This window comes from Saccostrea echinata, unplaced genomic scaffold, assembly GCF_033153115.1.
Source record: "Saccostrea echinata isolate AGI-Se365-2 ecotype Australia unplaced genomic scaffold, CSIRO_AGI_Sech_v1 ptg000009l, whole genome shotgun sequence".
Lineage (NCBI taxonomy): Eukaryota > Metazoa > Mollusca > Bivalvia > Ostreida > Ostreidae > Saccostrea > Saccostrea echinata.
The window spans coordinates 49491548-49509204 of NW_026889758.1; the positions used below are offsets into that span (position 1 = coordinate 49491548).

At 32.6% G+C, this 17657-nt stretch overlaps 1 protein-coding gene across 1 annotated transcript in view; it reads left to right on the forward strand.

Annotated features, from left to right (window-relative positions):
* Positions 1-17657, forward strand: part of LOC133182996 (sprouty-related, EVH1 domain-containing protein 2-like) — a 74601-nt gene that overhangs the window by 16001 nt on the left and 40943 nt on the right. Inside the window, exon 3 of the mRNA XM_061317904.1 lies at positions 3849-4017. Within this exon, the coding sequence (XP_061173888.1) occupies positions 3849-4017 (169 nt within the window). The remainder of the gene's footprint in view (positions 1-3848; positions 4018-17657) is intronic.

The window sequence follows — 17657 nt, forward strand, 5'->3', positions numbered from 1 at the left end:
CATTGTGGACATTACATATGGTTTACATAAATGTTTATTTACATGAAGGTTAGTGTGCTTTTAGTTTCATGAGGCAACTCTTTAATCCATATTACTATAGTATCTGTCTATTCTGACCTGAAGAGTTAGATCACGTGGAGATGACAAGGTACAGATCACAAGTTTGGCAGGGAGAGACATTAACTTTTACTTTCACTTGCCCTTTGGGCTGGTAGAATGTTGTGTAAAATATACGTGTACTTGCCCAAATCTTGTTTTGGTTCTTCAAATGTGTGAAATCATATTTAAAGTACAAATAAGTTGTACAATCTAATTTGAGATAATACATACAGAGAGCAGTAATTTCCCAACGTACTGTAATTTTGTTAAATTGTTCCATGATCAATGTATTCTAGAATCCAAAATATGGAATTAGAGAAGCGATAATAGAGATAGCTAGTAGATACATGAAAGCACAGTATTAAAATGCACATCACTATGCTGTATTTATAGTTATAAGAGTACCTTAACTGAATTTAAACAACAATCTGTCAAATAAGGCCAACATTTGTTTATTAAATGATTTACGGGAAATTTTTTTGAAAAATTGGGTCGGGGGGGATAAATAAAAATAAAAATAAAATTCCATATTTTATGCAGTCGACTAAAAAAATAAAAATAAAATTGGAAAAAGTGTCTGATTTTTTATTTTCAATTAATCGATAAAAATTGCCAAATATACAGTGTGGAACTTAAAATATGATAACTGCAACACAAAAATTTAAGTAGACTATTAAACCCTTATGAGAAATGGGGGAAATCTAAGGAACTTCTTATCAAAATATTCATCATCATCATGATTAAAACAAAATGACCAAAGAAAAAAGTTTATATGAGAACCTCACTATGCTCAAAGTACTGAAAAAAATCATGTAACTAATCAAAAATGGAAAATACTGTTATAAAGAGAATCTCAATATAATATAAAACCCAGAATCATGAATTAAACCTGTATTTTACAATACAGCATACGTTAATGCATATGAACAAACTTTTGAAAGCTTGAAAGTATTAACACATTAAATACTGTTTCGTGTGCAGTTTCTGTTTATATCTTTTCTAAAACTATTTAACACACAACAAAATACATATGAGTTTCCAGTCTGTGCAGTGCCGCACATGATGTTACAAGTTTGAAAACATTTCGTGGATATACATGCAAGTTAGATACCTCACATTTTATTCTTCATAAAATTCGAACGTCTATTTTCAATCTCCGTTCATTTATCGTGTTCATCAGAGGTATCAAAATTGTAAAAGAGAACTACTGTATACGGTACCCACTGCGAAAGTGACAGTCCTGTCAGAATATTATGATGATCATTTCTTTTAATTTCTTTTTAACTCTGACGTAAATACGTCATTGGACAAACTCTAATTGATTTTCCTGTTAGCTACATGTATGGTTGACTTGGAAAAACTATTGTGTATTCTCAACTTTCGTAAAATTTGACATTTCTGCATCCATGTTGGCACGTTTTATACACTTCCGAAACAGTTGATAACAAACATCAATTGATTGGATGATAATAAGGGCTTTCAATTAAGTAGCCAATCAGAATTGACGACTTATTTGCACATTATTTTATTTTCTTAGTGCACTTGTATTTACGATCTGCAGGAAATTCAAAAATAAAATCAAAAACAGGGACTTTTATTTTTTTTTGGTTTTAGCTAAAATTGCAGTCGGCGCTACCGTAAATCATTTTATAAAAAAATGTTGGCTTAATGAAGTAAAATAGATATGAATGGTATGCATTGTAAAATGCCTTACTTTTCATTCATCAGTGTTGGATTTAATGATTAGTTGATAATTCAGTCCAAAGTTTGCATACAAAATTTTGCTTATTAGCCAAAAGTTTTGAAGTTTTTGAAAATTGCAAAATTTGAAATATCAGATCCCAGGGCAAAAAGGAAATTAATTAAGTTATAATTAAAATTCAGATTGGCAAGCTTGATAGCTCTAACTGTATGGCAGCAAAACAGTGTATGAGCATTTAGACAATATCATTGATACAAATACATACAGGTATGTATAGGATTAAAATCAGGTTTCATGTGACTGATGAGACACTTGGTCATTCAGCATGTTTCACCTATTGGTCAAAATGGTATGACTGGGTTATTTTGAGGTCTTTCATTCGTTTTTGTTTCATATCACCATTCTTGTGTGATGCATATATATTGACATACATGTTGAAATTAGTGATTTTTCTAATGAAGGGGGGGGGGGGGGGGGGGGGAGTAATTTTAAATGTGAATCATTTTTTACCAAAATATGCAGTATAATGGACTTTATCACTTAAACATTTGTTTTTGAATTAAAATATGTGGGTCAAGTAAGTTCTGATTTTTACTTGCTTGTTCACTTGCTCCAGTCAATATGTCAACCATTTTAAATGAGTATTCCTACATAAATCACACAAAATACTAAGCACAGTTTGATTTAAATTCATGATCCACTCCTGTCAAAGAAAGCTGAACAAACTCTTCAGGTCATTACTATAATAACCATACATGTCTATAATACACATTATATATCTCAAGCTTGATAAAAGAAAGAAGTGATGTAAAATTTTAAAGTCAAACCTTGTTACCTCAAATATATGGGGCTTAGATATCTGAGGATTTGAGATATTGAAGTTGAAAAACATGAAAGGAATTCAAAAGTGGTTGTGACTTCCAACTCACTTTAGAATATCCATGTATTCAAGATATCAATGTTCTAGATAACCGATATTCTGCTGTTTTAAGTTTTCCAGAAACCAGACTTGAACCATTCATTCTCATTGTCAAATCTGGGTTACTCTCTGAGTATTTAGCATTGAGTTTGAATCTTACCATGATTTGGCCACATAAAAAAATCTTTGTCATGATCTCAATCTTGATCTCTTAAAATCATAAATTATTTTAAAAAAATAAAAATTTGAGTGATATAAACATTAGAAATGCTTTTTTAAAAGAAGAATCTAGGACCTATTGGCTGTCCATGTCATTTGGAAGGTGTGATGGGTTTGAACCGTGCTTAGTTTATTTTGCAGGTAGGGACTAAATGCTTCCACAATATGGTACATTTACCTCAAAAACAAAATTTCCACCAGATATTATGGAAGTATATGTACACCATCCCAAAATGTAATCATACTGTGATGACTTTCATCTTTAATTTAAAATCTGTCTAGGAATATGTGAATTGCCAACAAAGCATGTATACATTTTTCATTAAAGTACAGAATAGTTATGGCAGGCCAATGTTGACATACTAAGGACTCACACCTGGGGCTTCTGATTACATGTGGCAAATAATGTTAAAATTATTATGAGTACGAGATCCCTGTTTATACAAGATTATGCACAAAGTATACATGTGCTAAGGGTTTAAAAGACAAAATTAGATACCTTTGTGAAGCTTTGGGAAGACTGATGAAGCTAATTATGAGGGTGAAGCTTTCTGTTGGATTAAAGAGCAACATATATCTCATCGTAAGGACAAGTCCAACTGAGAAAAAAATCAAAAGTTAGGAGTCAGGCATGGAACTCTAAACTTTTAACTGCCTCCCAAAGTCATAAATTTTTAAATACATGCACTTAAGTCATATTTGTAAACAAAAAAAATGTTGCAAGTACTTGTATTGCTAAACAGATATTTGTTTCTGATGTAACACCAGAACAGAAAGAATAATTCTGATTATGATTTAATAAATGATATAAAAATTGGAAGTGGATAAATGGTGTATGACAAGATTGAAGAGATAGATTACACCAGTGTTTTCAAATACAGGTATGATATTTAGTTGACTTCATTGCAGGTTGTTCTAGACTGCCTTCTAAAGCGAGATATTCGCTATGTGAAAGCCAACCCCAAGTTTCATCATTGGCAAACTGATGCTAAAAGATTTGGTCTTACTTTTGAGCGTTATGATGATGCAAAGGCGTTCGACAAGGGAATCCGGAGTGCAGTGGCTGATCTTGTGGACGGTACGTTATATCTGAAGGTTCCTTTACATGGATAAAACACAAATATCATTTTAGTTTCCATTTACATTAGGGTTTTCTTACTATCAAACAATAATTATTCTGTAGACTACTTCTTTTGACATGTCATAATTGTAAGATTTTTAATGACATTGTGGATGGTAAGACATTTTTGCATGTTGATTTTGTATGGATATGAGTATTACAGCCCCATGCATTGAAATAAGTTCTATCTCTCTAAATGCATATACAGTAAATTTTGTCTAATTCGGATATTGTGTATTCTGAAATCTTACAATGAAAAAATTTAGTCCCTTCAGTAAATTAAATTATTTAAAATGTTGTCTACAGCAAATTTCTATGGAAACAGTAGTGTCCATATAAGACAGGTATATACACCAGGTATACAATAAGTTGGTTCCTTCCTCATTATTTTTAGACTGTGCCCTGAATTTTCTTTACACATACAGAAGGAAATTTTTTTTAATGCACTGCTAACTTTTTAAATTATTTATTTGGAGTACTTTAATTTTCATTTTTTTTAATATGTGAACTTAAAAATGCATATATGTATGGTTAAAGTAGAATTTTTGTGCTTTTCAATAAAAAATTAATGCATATACAAATTTCCAGAAAGATACACAGTTGAACTTAGATATCTCGAACACGGATATCTCGATTACCATGGATATGTCGAAGTGATCAACCACTTATTTGTTTAGTATTTTACCCTTGATATCTCGAGCTCCTGGATATCTCAAAGTTTTTCCTCGGTCCCATCACGTTTGAGATAATGAGGTTTGACTGTAATATGATTCTGTATATATATACTTCAAGACAATAATGAATCAGAGAATTCAGCTTGATATGTGTCTTGGTCTCCTTGATACCAAGAAATCTTTCTCAATTTTCTCTATCCTCAAATATTACTCAAAAGAAGGAATCTCTTTTTTCAATATTCACTTAAATTGGGCAGATGGTTTTGGTTTGTGTGTCTGTAAATATTTTCTACTTTATCAGTGGATATCAGTGAAAGGTTGTGGAGGGAAAGGTGTTAGAATGAAGAATGTTTAATTAGATCTTGACATGTATGTGTAACCACCTTGGTAGGAGAATATGGCTATATTTATTCCCTTTATAGTTATTGTATGTAAATGCAAGTGTAAATATGTTTTGCAAGATTGCATCAGGGGCTAAAAATAGACACATGTGACATGTGGAGGAATGCAAGTATGTAGGGATCTTTTCATTGATTACATGATTCCATTGTGGTTAAATGTTTGTCAACTTTCAGTTACTTCCTGAATTAGTCAGTGTTTATTTTCAGTAGATTAAACATTTATTTTAAGAAACTATTAAATCCAATAACCCGAACGTCTGCATGGCGGCATGTATATCTTAATCATGTATTTTTTTTTCTCTTATGAAAACATGAAAGCAAGCAGAACAACATATAATGAATTGTATTTTTTAATAATTTGTTGATACTTACGTTCTCTCAGAGAGCACTTGTATTGGTTTAGTATTTTTAATATAGCTTATTATAATATGATTTATGAAAGGAACCATCAGTATGCATGGCTTAATTAAAAGTGCCCAAATTTTCATGCTCTATAAAAACAAAGCTCCAGACTTTTATATTTAACATTAGACTAGGGGGGAAAAATCACATTACATATTAACAAACATGCTGAAATATAGTGGTCATCTGATACACATTGCCATAATATGTTGAATAATTGATATGTGATTTTTTTTAGGCATACCAGCATATTATGTGCATTAATGAGCTGAAGTTTGTACTCCCTTATAAATTTGATGATTGAAAGAGGGCCAATTTCATAAAATGGGAAGTTGTTCATCTGATTTGTAGTACATGCACTGAGGATCAAAGAGCAATGAACTTTAGTTTTTGTCTTGGTGATCTATAGAGAGAGAAAAAAAGTTACATAATTGAAACTGAAATGAGTCTGAAGTCCAATGTATTGTTTCTCCATTCAGCAGATTGAATTTTGGCTAGATTCCCAGCAGGAGCATTACAGCACACAATTAGTTTGGATACCACTTGGCATTGTAAAGTACGGAGTCGTCATTGTGTTTTACTTCAAAAATCAATGGGTAACCTTTCTCCATTCATAGACTGTAGCACCTAGGTGTGCCCGTTCATTCATAGCCCTGCTAATTGATATCAGCCGGTGCCAATGTTGTGTATTTAGCTTTCCCAGATCAATGAAGCTTTTGACTGGATTATTAGGCTGTTAAAAATTAGGACCATCCACAAATGATATAAATACTGACCCAATAGACCAGTGCCCTAGTTTTTGTTTTATCAAGTCCAGTCACTGAATGTTAATATCATAAAAAAATTGATAATCAATGAATAGTGGAGCCAAGGGTCCTCAGAAGAGGACAGTTTACATGCTGAATGAGTCATCTCTCCACCCCCTCCTTCATTGTAAAGTTAAAGTATGTGATCATTTGTAGTGAAATAGCATCCCCTCAATATGAAGCCTACTTGAGATGCATCTTTTTGCCATTTCCTCATATTCAAGTATTTATGCGTTTATATGTTACAGTAGAAAATTGAAAGAAAAATGTTTAAACAAAGTAGATTACTGGGACTTGTAGCAGTCACTGAGGAAATGCAGACTGAAAAATTTGCATTCATCAGTCTGTTTTATTGATTTCGAAGGTATATGACTGTAGGTGTAGGTGTTGGGGATATATATTTATACTAAATAGACTAAATAGTATTTGGCTAGGAAAATAATATTTGGCCATGCTACGATAAGGGCATTTCTGGGCAGTGTTTAGTGTATGTAGTCATGCATATTGACCCAGTGACAACAAAATTAAAGTACAGTGGTTTTTGTTCTGGCAGACATTGACATTCTGCTGTGAATTGAACTTGAGATGCACCAGCATGTGGGTAGTTCTGCTGTAGGACAGGATTGGTTAAGTTCAGAGAGAGTGACCTAATTATGATGTCAAGACATTATGTAGATGTTGGCTTGTGACATGCTAGACTCCATTTGACGTACTTGTTGAGCCATTAATCACTGTTTCCTACTCCCACCCAACAGTACTGAATTAATAATTAAGTCTTTTCTATTGTTTCCCCAGACATAACATTGGTTCATTTATTCTGCTTAGCATGCTTAGTAGCGTTGCAGTACGCTTGGCTGTAGCATGTATAAAGTAATCTAATCGGGGATTTACACTAACAGATGAAGGAAGGGAGTGTTTAGGTATCGAAGAAAAAAAAAATCGGACTTCCATGGCAAGAATAAAATTAAAAAGGAAAATAGAAGTAACAACATTAATTTTTATGATGTATCAATAGCTGGCATTGAAAAATTATTTGTTGGTCAAATTTGCACCTAGTCCAAGAATAATTAAATACATTAATGAGCAGTGTGGTATTTGAACAGTGGTGTGTCCTGCCTAGTGTTTCATTGATCAAATTGATGTGATCAATAATGCCTGCGTACTGGCTCTGTAATAATGCTAACCGGCACAGCTAATTTCAGGATTGGCAGCAGATTAGAACATGCTTCAACAAACAGATTGTGAATCATGCAAAACAATAAGTTCTCATTGGTACCCAGGCTCCTTCCTCAAGTCAATATGTTGCTCTTTCAAATTGTTTGAGGTGTTATTTCAGAAATTTTTCTATTTTTTTATGCCATGAAGTTTTCATTGCCATAGACAGAATTCTGATGTACACTTGTAAATTCTCAGTTGTGTTGTGGTACATACAATTTCCTTTCAAGTTTTATCCCAACTGTAAGGATTACAGCTTAGCATGATAATTGCTGCACTAAGATCTGTTTTTATTTGAACATTTTCAGTAGTAGATATTTTTGCTAGATGGATTGCCTAGAGGTCTCCTATCTTCCTGTTACATTTTGAAATATACAGATATTACCATGTTTGTCTGTCCTATTACCCTTATTCCCATTTTTCAGTCACCTGATCAGTCACATCTGCCTTAATTTGTCATCTGTCCTTCAGTAACTTTAAAAATCTTTTTCCCATGAACAGCAAAGTCATGATTATAGTCATATTTATATGGTAACATCCTCAGGTAGTGTAGATTCAATTTTGTTCAAATCATGACCCCCTGGGATAGGGTCGGGCCACGATGAAGGAAAGTTTTACATAGGAGTATATATAGGAAAAATCTTCTCAAGAACAGCAAAGTCATGTTTAAGTCATATTCATATGGAAGCATCCTCAAGTAGTGTACATTGAAGTTTGTTCAAATCTTTACCCTCTTGCGAAAGGGTGTGGCCACAATGTGTAATCAAATCAGAATAGGGGGAAAAGAATCTGTTGATAAAGGGCCATAGTTTCTCAGGTGAGCATTTTGCCCCTTGGCCTCTTGTTTTACCTCTGCCAAAGAGGTTCAAGGCCTAGGGTAGGGCAGTTATACAATATGAAGTAAAAATGCATTTCATCTTCAATAATTTTCATCATCTAGGAGTCTGAGAGCAGTTACAAGCAAAGGTGTTATATAAAGCTCATAAATGAATATGATTATATTCATACACATCTATAGAAATTGATTTTTCTATGTTGATAAAGCATTGAATTCACACATATATGTATGTATGAATGTAGATTATTTATTAATAGAACGGAGTGCTAATATAAGTGTCCTGTAATTTGGTAAGATTAATTCACTCATTGTTCTTTTCTGTTTATTTTCTTATTCCATTGCTTCATTTGGATGGATATATTGTGGTAAGTATTGCTAAAGAGAAAAAAAAATGTATGTAAATTTATTGTAGGATCACATTGTTCATTTATGTTGTATAATTCAAAGAAATTTCATAATGGTAACAAGGCTACTTCAGTGCTTAAGTGTTGTAAGTATTTCAGAGTGTGGGACTACTTCTGTGTAGGTAGCCATTTAGCTAGAAGTACTCTGACTTTTGTGTATATCTGCTGATGTTAAGTGGAATTTTTTTTAAAGTCAGTTGCTTGCGGGTGAAAAGGTCAGATTGAAACCTTTGTTATTCACACACACACACATTGAGAGAGAACCAGATGAGTGTGTACTAGAAAATGCTCCGAGGATTGATGTGAGAAAAAATTTAATTATTTTGTATACTGGTATTGAGAAACCTCCAGTGCTTAACAAGTTCATTGGGAAAACCATTATCACTTTTTTTATGATTCGAGATCATTCACGATTTTCTGTGAATGAACTGTTGTTTTGTTATGTAGTGGGTGTGGTTTGGCAACATGTCACATGACCTCAATCATGCGAGAAGGGAAATGACATGTGTACACAGATTCTATCAACCATCTGCTCTTCCATTTGTTTAGTGTGCCCATTGTCACCATTGACATGTATAATCATTCATCTCCTGGATTGCAGTAGTTACTATATCCTATTCATGATATGCATAAATATTTTTTAAAGCTAAATTTATATCACATCTTTTCTATAAAAAGAAATTTACTAATAAACCATGAATAGGGTTGTATATGTAAGTTATTATCCTAAAGGTTACATCTGTAAGAAAGCCAGTATAGATTAGAAGATTGCTAGGTTATAAAGCAAATTGGAGACAGTCAGTGACATATTCTCTAAGAGTTGATGTAGCTAACATTTTATACTAGCATATATATCATTATAAAATTGCATAATTTTATCATCAAGTCTGTGATGCAAATAGTATTTGGACCTAGTTAAAAAGTTAATTTCCTCTTGTTGGTCTTAAAAGTGCATATTTTAAACCCAATATATGCATTACTTAAGTGGGTGTATTGACCAATCTTATTATTTTAACAAATAATTCTTTTAAAGTCAAATCAATATAAAATATTTGTCATTGAAGATTAAATGTAGATTATATTATGTATAAATTATTTACTGCTTAAAATGATTTTTAAAGCATTTAGATTTGAACGTTTTGTAAATTAAGTATTTTCTGTCGTAAATTTCATCTAGGTCAGTGTCATGTTTAAGATGAAATATCAACAGAATTACCTCACTCAGTTTTAGGTGGTGAACTTCTCTACATCTATCAAATCCTACATGACTCAGGTGTCATCTGGATCTCCTTAAAGCTTTATTCATTAATTAATGCTATTAATTGTGCATTTTCTCATTTTTTGGCAACATTTTGAGGTGGGAGAGGCCAAACTAGAGGTTTATTACTAGTTTTAATTGAACTCATTAACCCTGTGCATCATTTTTATGCTCTGAGTGTCAAATCCCTGAATAATGCGTACTTTCCACTTCTTAATTTTATGAGGTGGCTATTAGTCTGTTTATATAGGGATCATATAGAAATAGTTAATGGAAAAATATCTAGTGGTTTTAAAGTGATCTACTAAATCTGTAAGCACTTGCTTTTCTTTAAACATGTTAAATTACCCAAAGAATCTCCATGTGTTGGTGACCATTTCTCAACTCATCTTTGATTCTTTCTACCATGAATAGAAAATGGTATACCTTTATACTCTTTTGTTATAACATTTATCCTTAATTTTTTTCTTTGTCTTTACACCTTTTGCTTGAAACTTAATTCCACTATGAAAATTACACAAATCTGTCACTTAAGTGCATGACCTATTGCTATCTGTTTTGGTCTGTCTTCATTCATAGTGCATTGTCCATCTGTTGTAAACTTTTGAATGTTTTCGACTTCTTCTCATAAACCTCTGAACCAATTTAAACCAATTTTGCTTGTTTAGTATAAAGCATCTATGGGCAAAGGGGAACATAAATTGTGAACTTTTTATGGTCCCTGTCACCGTTAAGCCTGAGGGGTGGGGCCAAAACCCTTTTAAATTCACCTATGATAATGAATCTCTTCAATTACTAATTAATAGGTCGTTTGTATGAAAGAAATTGTACAAGAAATTTCAATGTATGATACAAAAAAATTACTTAATAGTTTTTAATGGTCAGATGTGATAAACAGTTTACATAAGACAAAAATACCTATTTTTTTTTTTACAATGAATATTATCTAAAGACTCAGAGAGGCTACTTGGTTGGCCAATGATTTGCTGGGTATTGTACAGGACTATGCTTAAACACTATTTAATCTAATATGACAAAATGGCTGTTACCGGAACAATGGCAAGTTAAAGTTATACATGTACTAGACAAACCATTGAATTTGTTGATACTTGATTGCCTTATTTCTGTTTTTTTGGTCACCTGAGTTTACTCAGGTGACCTATTGCTATCTGTTTACGTCTGTCAGTGGGTGTCGTCCATCGTACGTTAACATTTGAACATTTTCATCTTCTTCTCTGGAACCACTGAACCAATTTCAACCAAATTTGGCGTATTGCATCAATGGGTGAAGGGAAGTAAAAATTGTGAAATTCATGACCCCTACCCCTCGAGGGCCTGAGGGGTGGGGCTAAAACCATCAAAATTAATTAATGCAATCTTTAAAAATCTTCTTCTTTACTCCTGGACATCAAACAGGCAAACTGTTGGCATTGATTGTAATAAGCATTGAGGCCTCTATCTAAATTGTGAAATTCATAGCCCCAGGGTCAAGGGTTCTGGTGTTAGAGCAGGGCTTTTGGATATATAGTGATAATGAATTATTTCTTTAAAAAGCTTCTTCTCTGCTCCTGAATATTAAGCAAACAAACTGAAATGCATAACATATGAAAGGTGCGTCTTCCAAAATTGTGAATTTCATGGCCCAAGAGTCAGGGGTGTTAGGGTTGGGCTCTGTTGAATATATAGTGAAAATGCATTATTTCTTTAAAAAATCTTCTTTGATCCAGGGTAAGTAAACTGAATGCATAGTTATGACAAGTAAGGGTGCCTCTTCCTATATTGTGAATTTCATGGCCCCTGGGTGAGGGGTTCTGGTGATAGGGCGGGGCTTTAATGATTACATAGTAAAAAAGCAATAATTCTTTGACAACTTCTCCTTTTCTCCTGAGTATTAAGCAGTCTATGCGAAAGTCACCGGACCGTCGGTTTTTACTGGTAAAATTTAGTTCGGGTCGGTAAAAAAATTCAGGATACAGGACCGATTATCCGATGAAAAATTAAGGCCTAAAAATCTGAATTTACATGTACATATGGTCTTACTGTCCACACATATCCTTTATTTGATCCATTTAGTAGTAATACATGTTTAATTTTAATCTATAAGAATCCTGTCATGATCGTTTATTTTTAACTCGAATTTCCACTGTCATGGAATATAGATCCATAGATAGCTCATACGTAGATTCGGTTTGGCGAAATTATTTTCATTATTAAACAGGAGTAACTGTAATACTTCAGGAAAGAAATAAATAGTTTTAAAGTGCATTAATTTTTAAGTTTTAAAAAAAATCTTTGACAATGTGTATTTTGTTTGTATGTGTCAAATAACCAGAAAAAGAGAAAATTGTATGGAATTATACATTACCTTTAAAAAAAGGAAAATTATTAATAGTAAGCTTGTTCATTTCAATAAAATAATTTTTTTATAATCTCAAATTTGGATCTATTTGAGGTTCAATTTAACAGTGAGAATTCCTCCCCCTCCTTTTTTTCAATCTCTATATCATAATGATGTATGATTGAATTTAAAGAAAAAATGTTGGTCTGGTAAGTAAATGCTTGGTCTGGTAAAATATATATTTTTTACCAGACCTTATGTCCTGTAAAAATTTTAGACTTTCGCATAGACTTATTAAGCCGATGAACTAAGAGTATAGTTATGATGAATAAGGGTGCCTCTTCAGAAATTGTGAAATTCATGGCCCCAGGGTCAGGGTTTCTGGTGTTTGGGTAGGGCTCTGTTGAATATATAGTTAAATGCATTATTTCTTTTAAAATCTTCTTCTTTGATCCAGGGTATTAAGCAAACAAACTGAATGCATAGTTATGATGAGTAAGGATGCATCTTCTAAAATTGTGAATTTCATGGCCCCTGGGTCAGGGGTTCTGGTGTTAGGGCAGGGCTCTAATGATTACATAGTGAAAATGCATTAATTCTTTGATAATTCTCTGCTATGCTTCTGGGTATTAAGTAAGCAAACTAAATGTAAAGTTATGATGAGAAAGTGCGCCTCTTTCAAAATTGTAAATTTCATGGCCTTTGGTTTAAAACTGAACCCAACTGTGGCAAAGTTGTTACATGATACTCAGGTGACCTATAAGGCCCGTGGGCCTCTTTTTTTTTTTTTTTTTTTTGAGCAACATATCTATTTTGCTTTATTTTATGAATATGAAATTGACATTCTGTGGATCCTTAACATAGTTTTATTGTACTCTGCAGGTGATTGTTAAGGCCCTTGACCTCTTGTTCATTCAAAATTCTCAGGAAGTCCTATAAAGTGATGACAAATTTGTACATATAGATTTATAAGGGTGGTGGCAAAAATGAAGAAATTTGAACATTAAATAGTCTACAATTTCTTAATATTTTAGAGATTTGATATATATATGGTTCTATTTTACAACCAAAATATTATCAATTCCAGTGAAGTTTGCCTTTCACATCACGTCACGATCTATTTCAACAGATGTGCCAAGCATAAACAATTCACGCCCCCTGGTATAAGATCTGTGTGATTGGTCAAATCATTTTGTCAACTTTGACATGGAAATAGTCTGTTGCATGAGTAACCAATCAGGGATAAGGAGAAACTACCAGTCATAAAGCTTGCGGTTAGGAGGCATGTACTGTTTACCTTGAGCGCAGCTGTCATCATAGGTTGTGACGTAATGCAAAACAGTACACTTCACTGGAATTGATAATAATTCCAAAAATATATATCAATTGATGCATCCGATTTTTTGTTTGTAGCATGTATCCTTAACTGCACTGTTCAGTGTTACTTCTATGCTAAAAGGATTACATCCCATCAACATGTAATATTACATGTAACATTTTAACAAGTTTAAAGGGGGAGGGTTAGGGTTTTTTCCCCAGTCACTTCACCTTCAGGACAATGGTGTCCTTGATAAATTTAGTAGATATAAAGATCAGCATAGATGTTTACTTTTTTCCATGGGCACAACTGCCTTTATGCTTTATAAAAACAAAAATGCTGACAATTTTTGTGTGAAGTAGGAAAACTGCCCAGGCACTTAACTTAAATATTTTTCTTGTAAAAAAAAAAATATATATATAACCCCATACCTAATCAATCAAAAGATCAAATAACAAAACAATTAAGATATGAAATTGGACTGATATGGGTATATTTGAATGTGTATAGATTAAAGAATGCTCCCCATCCTTACATTTGGACTTGGTGTGTGTCTATTGTTTGGTCAATTTCAGGTGATCCTTTGCCCTTGACAGGTGGTAAATTAAAACAAGAAAAAAAGAAAAAACATATATATATATATATATATATATATATATATATATATATATATATATAATCCTGATTTCTGGGTTAGGGGACCAAAGCCATGAAATCTGGCTTAAGTAGACAAAATTTATCTTTTTCCCCTATGTTTTGAAATAAAAACCAAATGCATTTTTGTTGGTACTTGGGCTTATTAATTACCATTTTAACGCTAAATTTTACAGAAAACTTGTAGGTAAAAATATACAAAAAAATTGGTCTCCCTAATATTTTGTAACCCTTTCACGTGAGTTAAGGTGACCAGTGTATATTTTCGTAAGTACTAAATCTGGCTTAGGTGGACATTTTTTTTTCTTACAGTTGTAAGGTTATAGTGAACTAAAATTTAACAGAGAATAGGTAAATGATTCAATTTAAGAAAAATATACCGTGGCAGCACAAAATACTTAAAATCTTGCAAGGCACGATAAACAGGAACGCCAGTTACAATATGTACAGCTTCTTGCTGAAGTTTATCAGGCCTTTCAGAGCAGCTGCGGAGATGCTGTTCCATGCTTCTAATGCATATTCCAAAAGTGGTATCGGTCTTACATGTATTTAAACGTAATACTAGAATACATTTAAGCTAAGAAGTCACGATACGTAACCCTTTTAATTTACGAAAAACTGCAATTTCTTTGGAAGCCTTTTGTATAATACTGTCAGTGTGGTTTTTCCACTCCCCAGGGTTTGAGAATGTAAGTCTAAGATGATAGTGACCAAGAGAAGGATCCATTTGCTGATTATTCAACACTAAGTGCAATTATATATTTTATCTTCATTGCTGAAAAATATTAATAATTTTAGCTTGGTAATTGGGATTAAATTTCACAATTCGTTTTTAGCCATTCTTCATTTATAAGTCGTGATTGCTCAGCCTTTCTAAGTTCTGCACGTTTTGAAAGGTGTTTGACACGAATATGCATCATATGACAATATCCTAGAGGTACCCAATAGACCACCTGGTAGGTCTTGTATATCAAGTAAGAAAAGTTGAAGTCCAAGAATAGAGCCCCGGGGAACTCCAGCTTCCGTCCTTCTCACTAAATATACTGAAAATTTATTTTCGATCTGTTGCGATTGATTGAAAAGATAATTAGTCAACAAGGTACCAGGGTAAGAACTTCACCCGCAAATCTATGCTGTCTCTTGTTCTTTTAAACAAACCGTATTGAATGTCTTGCTGTTATCACAAAATGCAAAACAAGTTAATTCGAATTCTTTATTGTTTAACACAAACCATTTATTATGATAAATTTCTTTTAACTGGGTGACTGTTTAATGATTTCTTAAAAACCCACATAGGCGCGTAGCTGCCTATACGCAAATATGCAAGTGCATACACATAATTGTAAAAAATAAACAAATAAATATAATAGATGAATAAATAAATAAAATCTATGGGAGAGAGAGAGAGTTATTCGAAGAAAAAATCTCAGTACCATCCAACAAATATTCGGATTTCGAATTATTTTGTGTCATACTGCTGAAGAGCGCTTTGAATTTTATATAATCATGACTATATAATAAAATCATTGCCAAATTTAAATAAAGCATTCATGAACTTGTATTCGTTCTTTGATACATTGATAATTTTTGATATTTTTTAAAGATCTTTGAGAAATAAAATTTCAGACACATCCTTGAATGTCATGATCTACTACATGTAGTTTATGATTTAAAATACGATATTTTTTGTTAATAATTAACATTAAGTATACAAGTTGTTGAACGATAGAAAAGAGTATGATACCAAATATCGATTAGATATTTAGCCTAAACTACATGTACACTAAGTTTCCGTAGAAGTATTAACTTTGCGTTAAAACAATAAATATTATGTCTTCTATTTCTAAACAAAAGATAAATGACATAATTTTTATTTTGCAAGAAAATGAATGATATACATGTATTTGGTAAAACTCAGAAACTTCTGGGCCCTCACCAGCAGGCATGTAGTATGGGAAGGGGGGGGGGGGGCGGGTTCCTTGCCTATTCTTTTCAAAACCTAACTTTTGACTATTGAAAATGTTCACTGAAAGGGTGGTTGCCCCCATCCACTTTTTGTTGTAGCATAGTTAAACCATGCTAATTTGATAATATTTTTAATATAGTTTTTTGTGAAAATTGGAAATTAACCCCCACCCCACCCCCGTCGTCCTCTTCGTATACTTCACTTTTATTTGGCTACGCACCTGCCATAATGTAGTTTGTATAACAATTTACAAAGTATCTGAACATTATATTCTTTCAAAGATTTTTCCTATGCAGCATAATAAGGATACCGGTATGTAATTAACTTGATGAATTTGTTTTAAAGACAGAAATTACATGAGTATGTTTCCAAACACTAGGGAATTGTCCGATACGCAAAAATGTTTCAAATAAATTTTTTAGCAAAACTGCAATTTTATTTCTAGTTTTTAAAAACAAAATATGGCTGAATATGTCGAGAAAAGGCTTTTAGGGATTTAAAATTTTAATGTCAATAGTTTGATACACACAAATAACTTTTTAAAATCGTGGAGCGATGACCTGGAGATAGCAAATGTATAGAAAAACGTGTGTAAATAAAATTTTGTAACAAATTCAAAGTAAATTTTAGTAGAACAACACACAATATCTGGGAAAAAAAAATTCCCTTTCCTATATCCAAAGAACCCAATTCAACAGTACGTGCTGAATCTAATTCAAAAGCGCTATTGGTCTTTATAATTTTGAAATGTATAATATATAATAATGGGTATTTTTAGAGGTACACAATTATTTGACAGTTGCAAATAGTAGTTTCACATGCGCTAGTTTACTTATGGGCCCCCCATAAGTAAACTAAGTTAAAAATGGCCTAGCGGTTCCTGAGAAGTCGAATGTGAAAAGTTTACAGACAAGTGGATAGTCAGATGGGCAGACACTGGACAACAGGTGATCATAAAAGCTCACTTGAGCTTTCAGCTCATGTGAGATAAAAATCATTAAAGCTCACTTAAACTCATAAATTTTTTTTAAAAAGAAAAATGCCACTGTCATCACAAAATTTGGGGCACAAATTTTGATTTTACTCTACAACTTTGCAATTTTTAATGTCAACTTCAGACCATATATGGTCAGCTGTATAATGTACATGTATATAATTACAAAATTCTCTTGGTCCTTTCCAACATACATCTATCTATATTACTTGACAAACCATTTGAAATTTGCATTCACATGTTGATTAAAATAGACTATTAGATGTCTCTAGCAGGCCCGTAGAGTGCGGGGGGTGGGGGGTGGGGGTTATAGTATTTTGCTATAGTAAG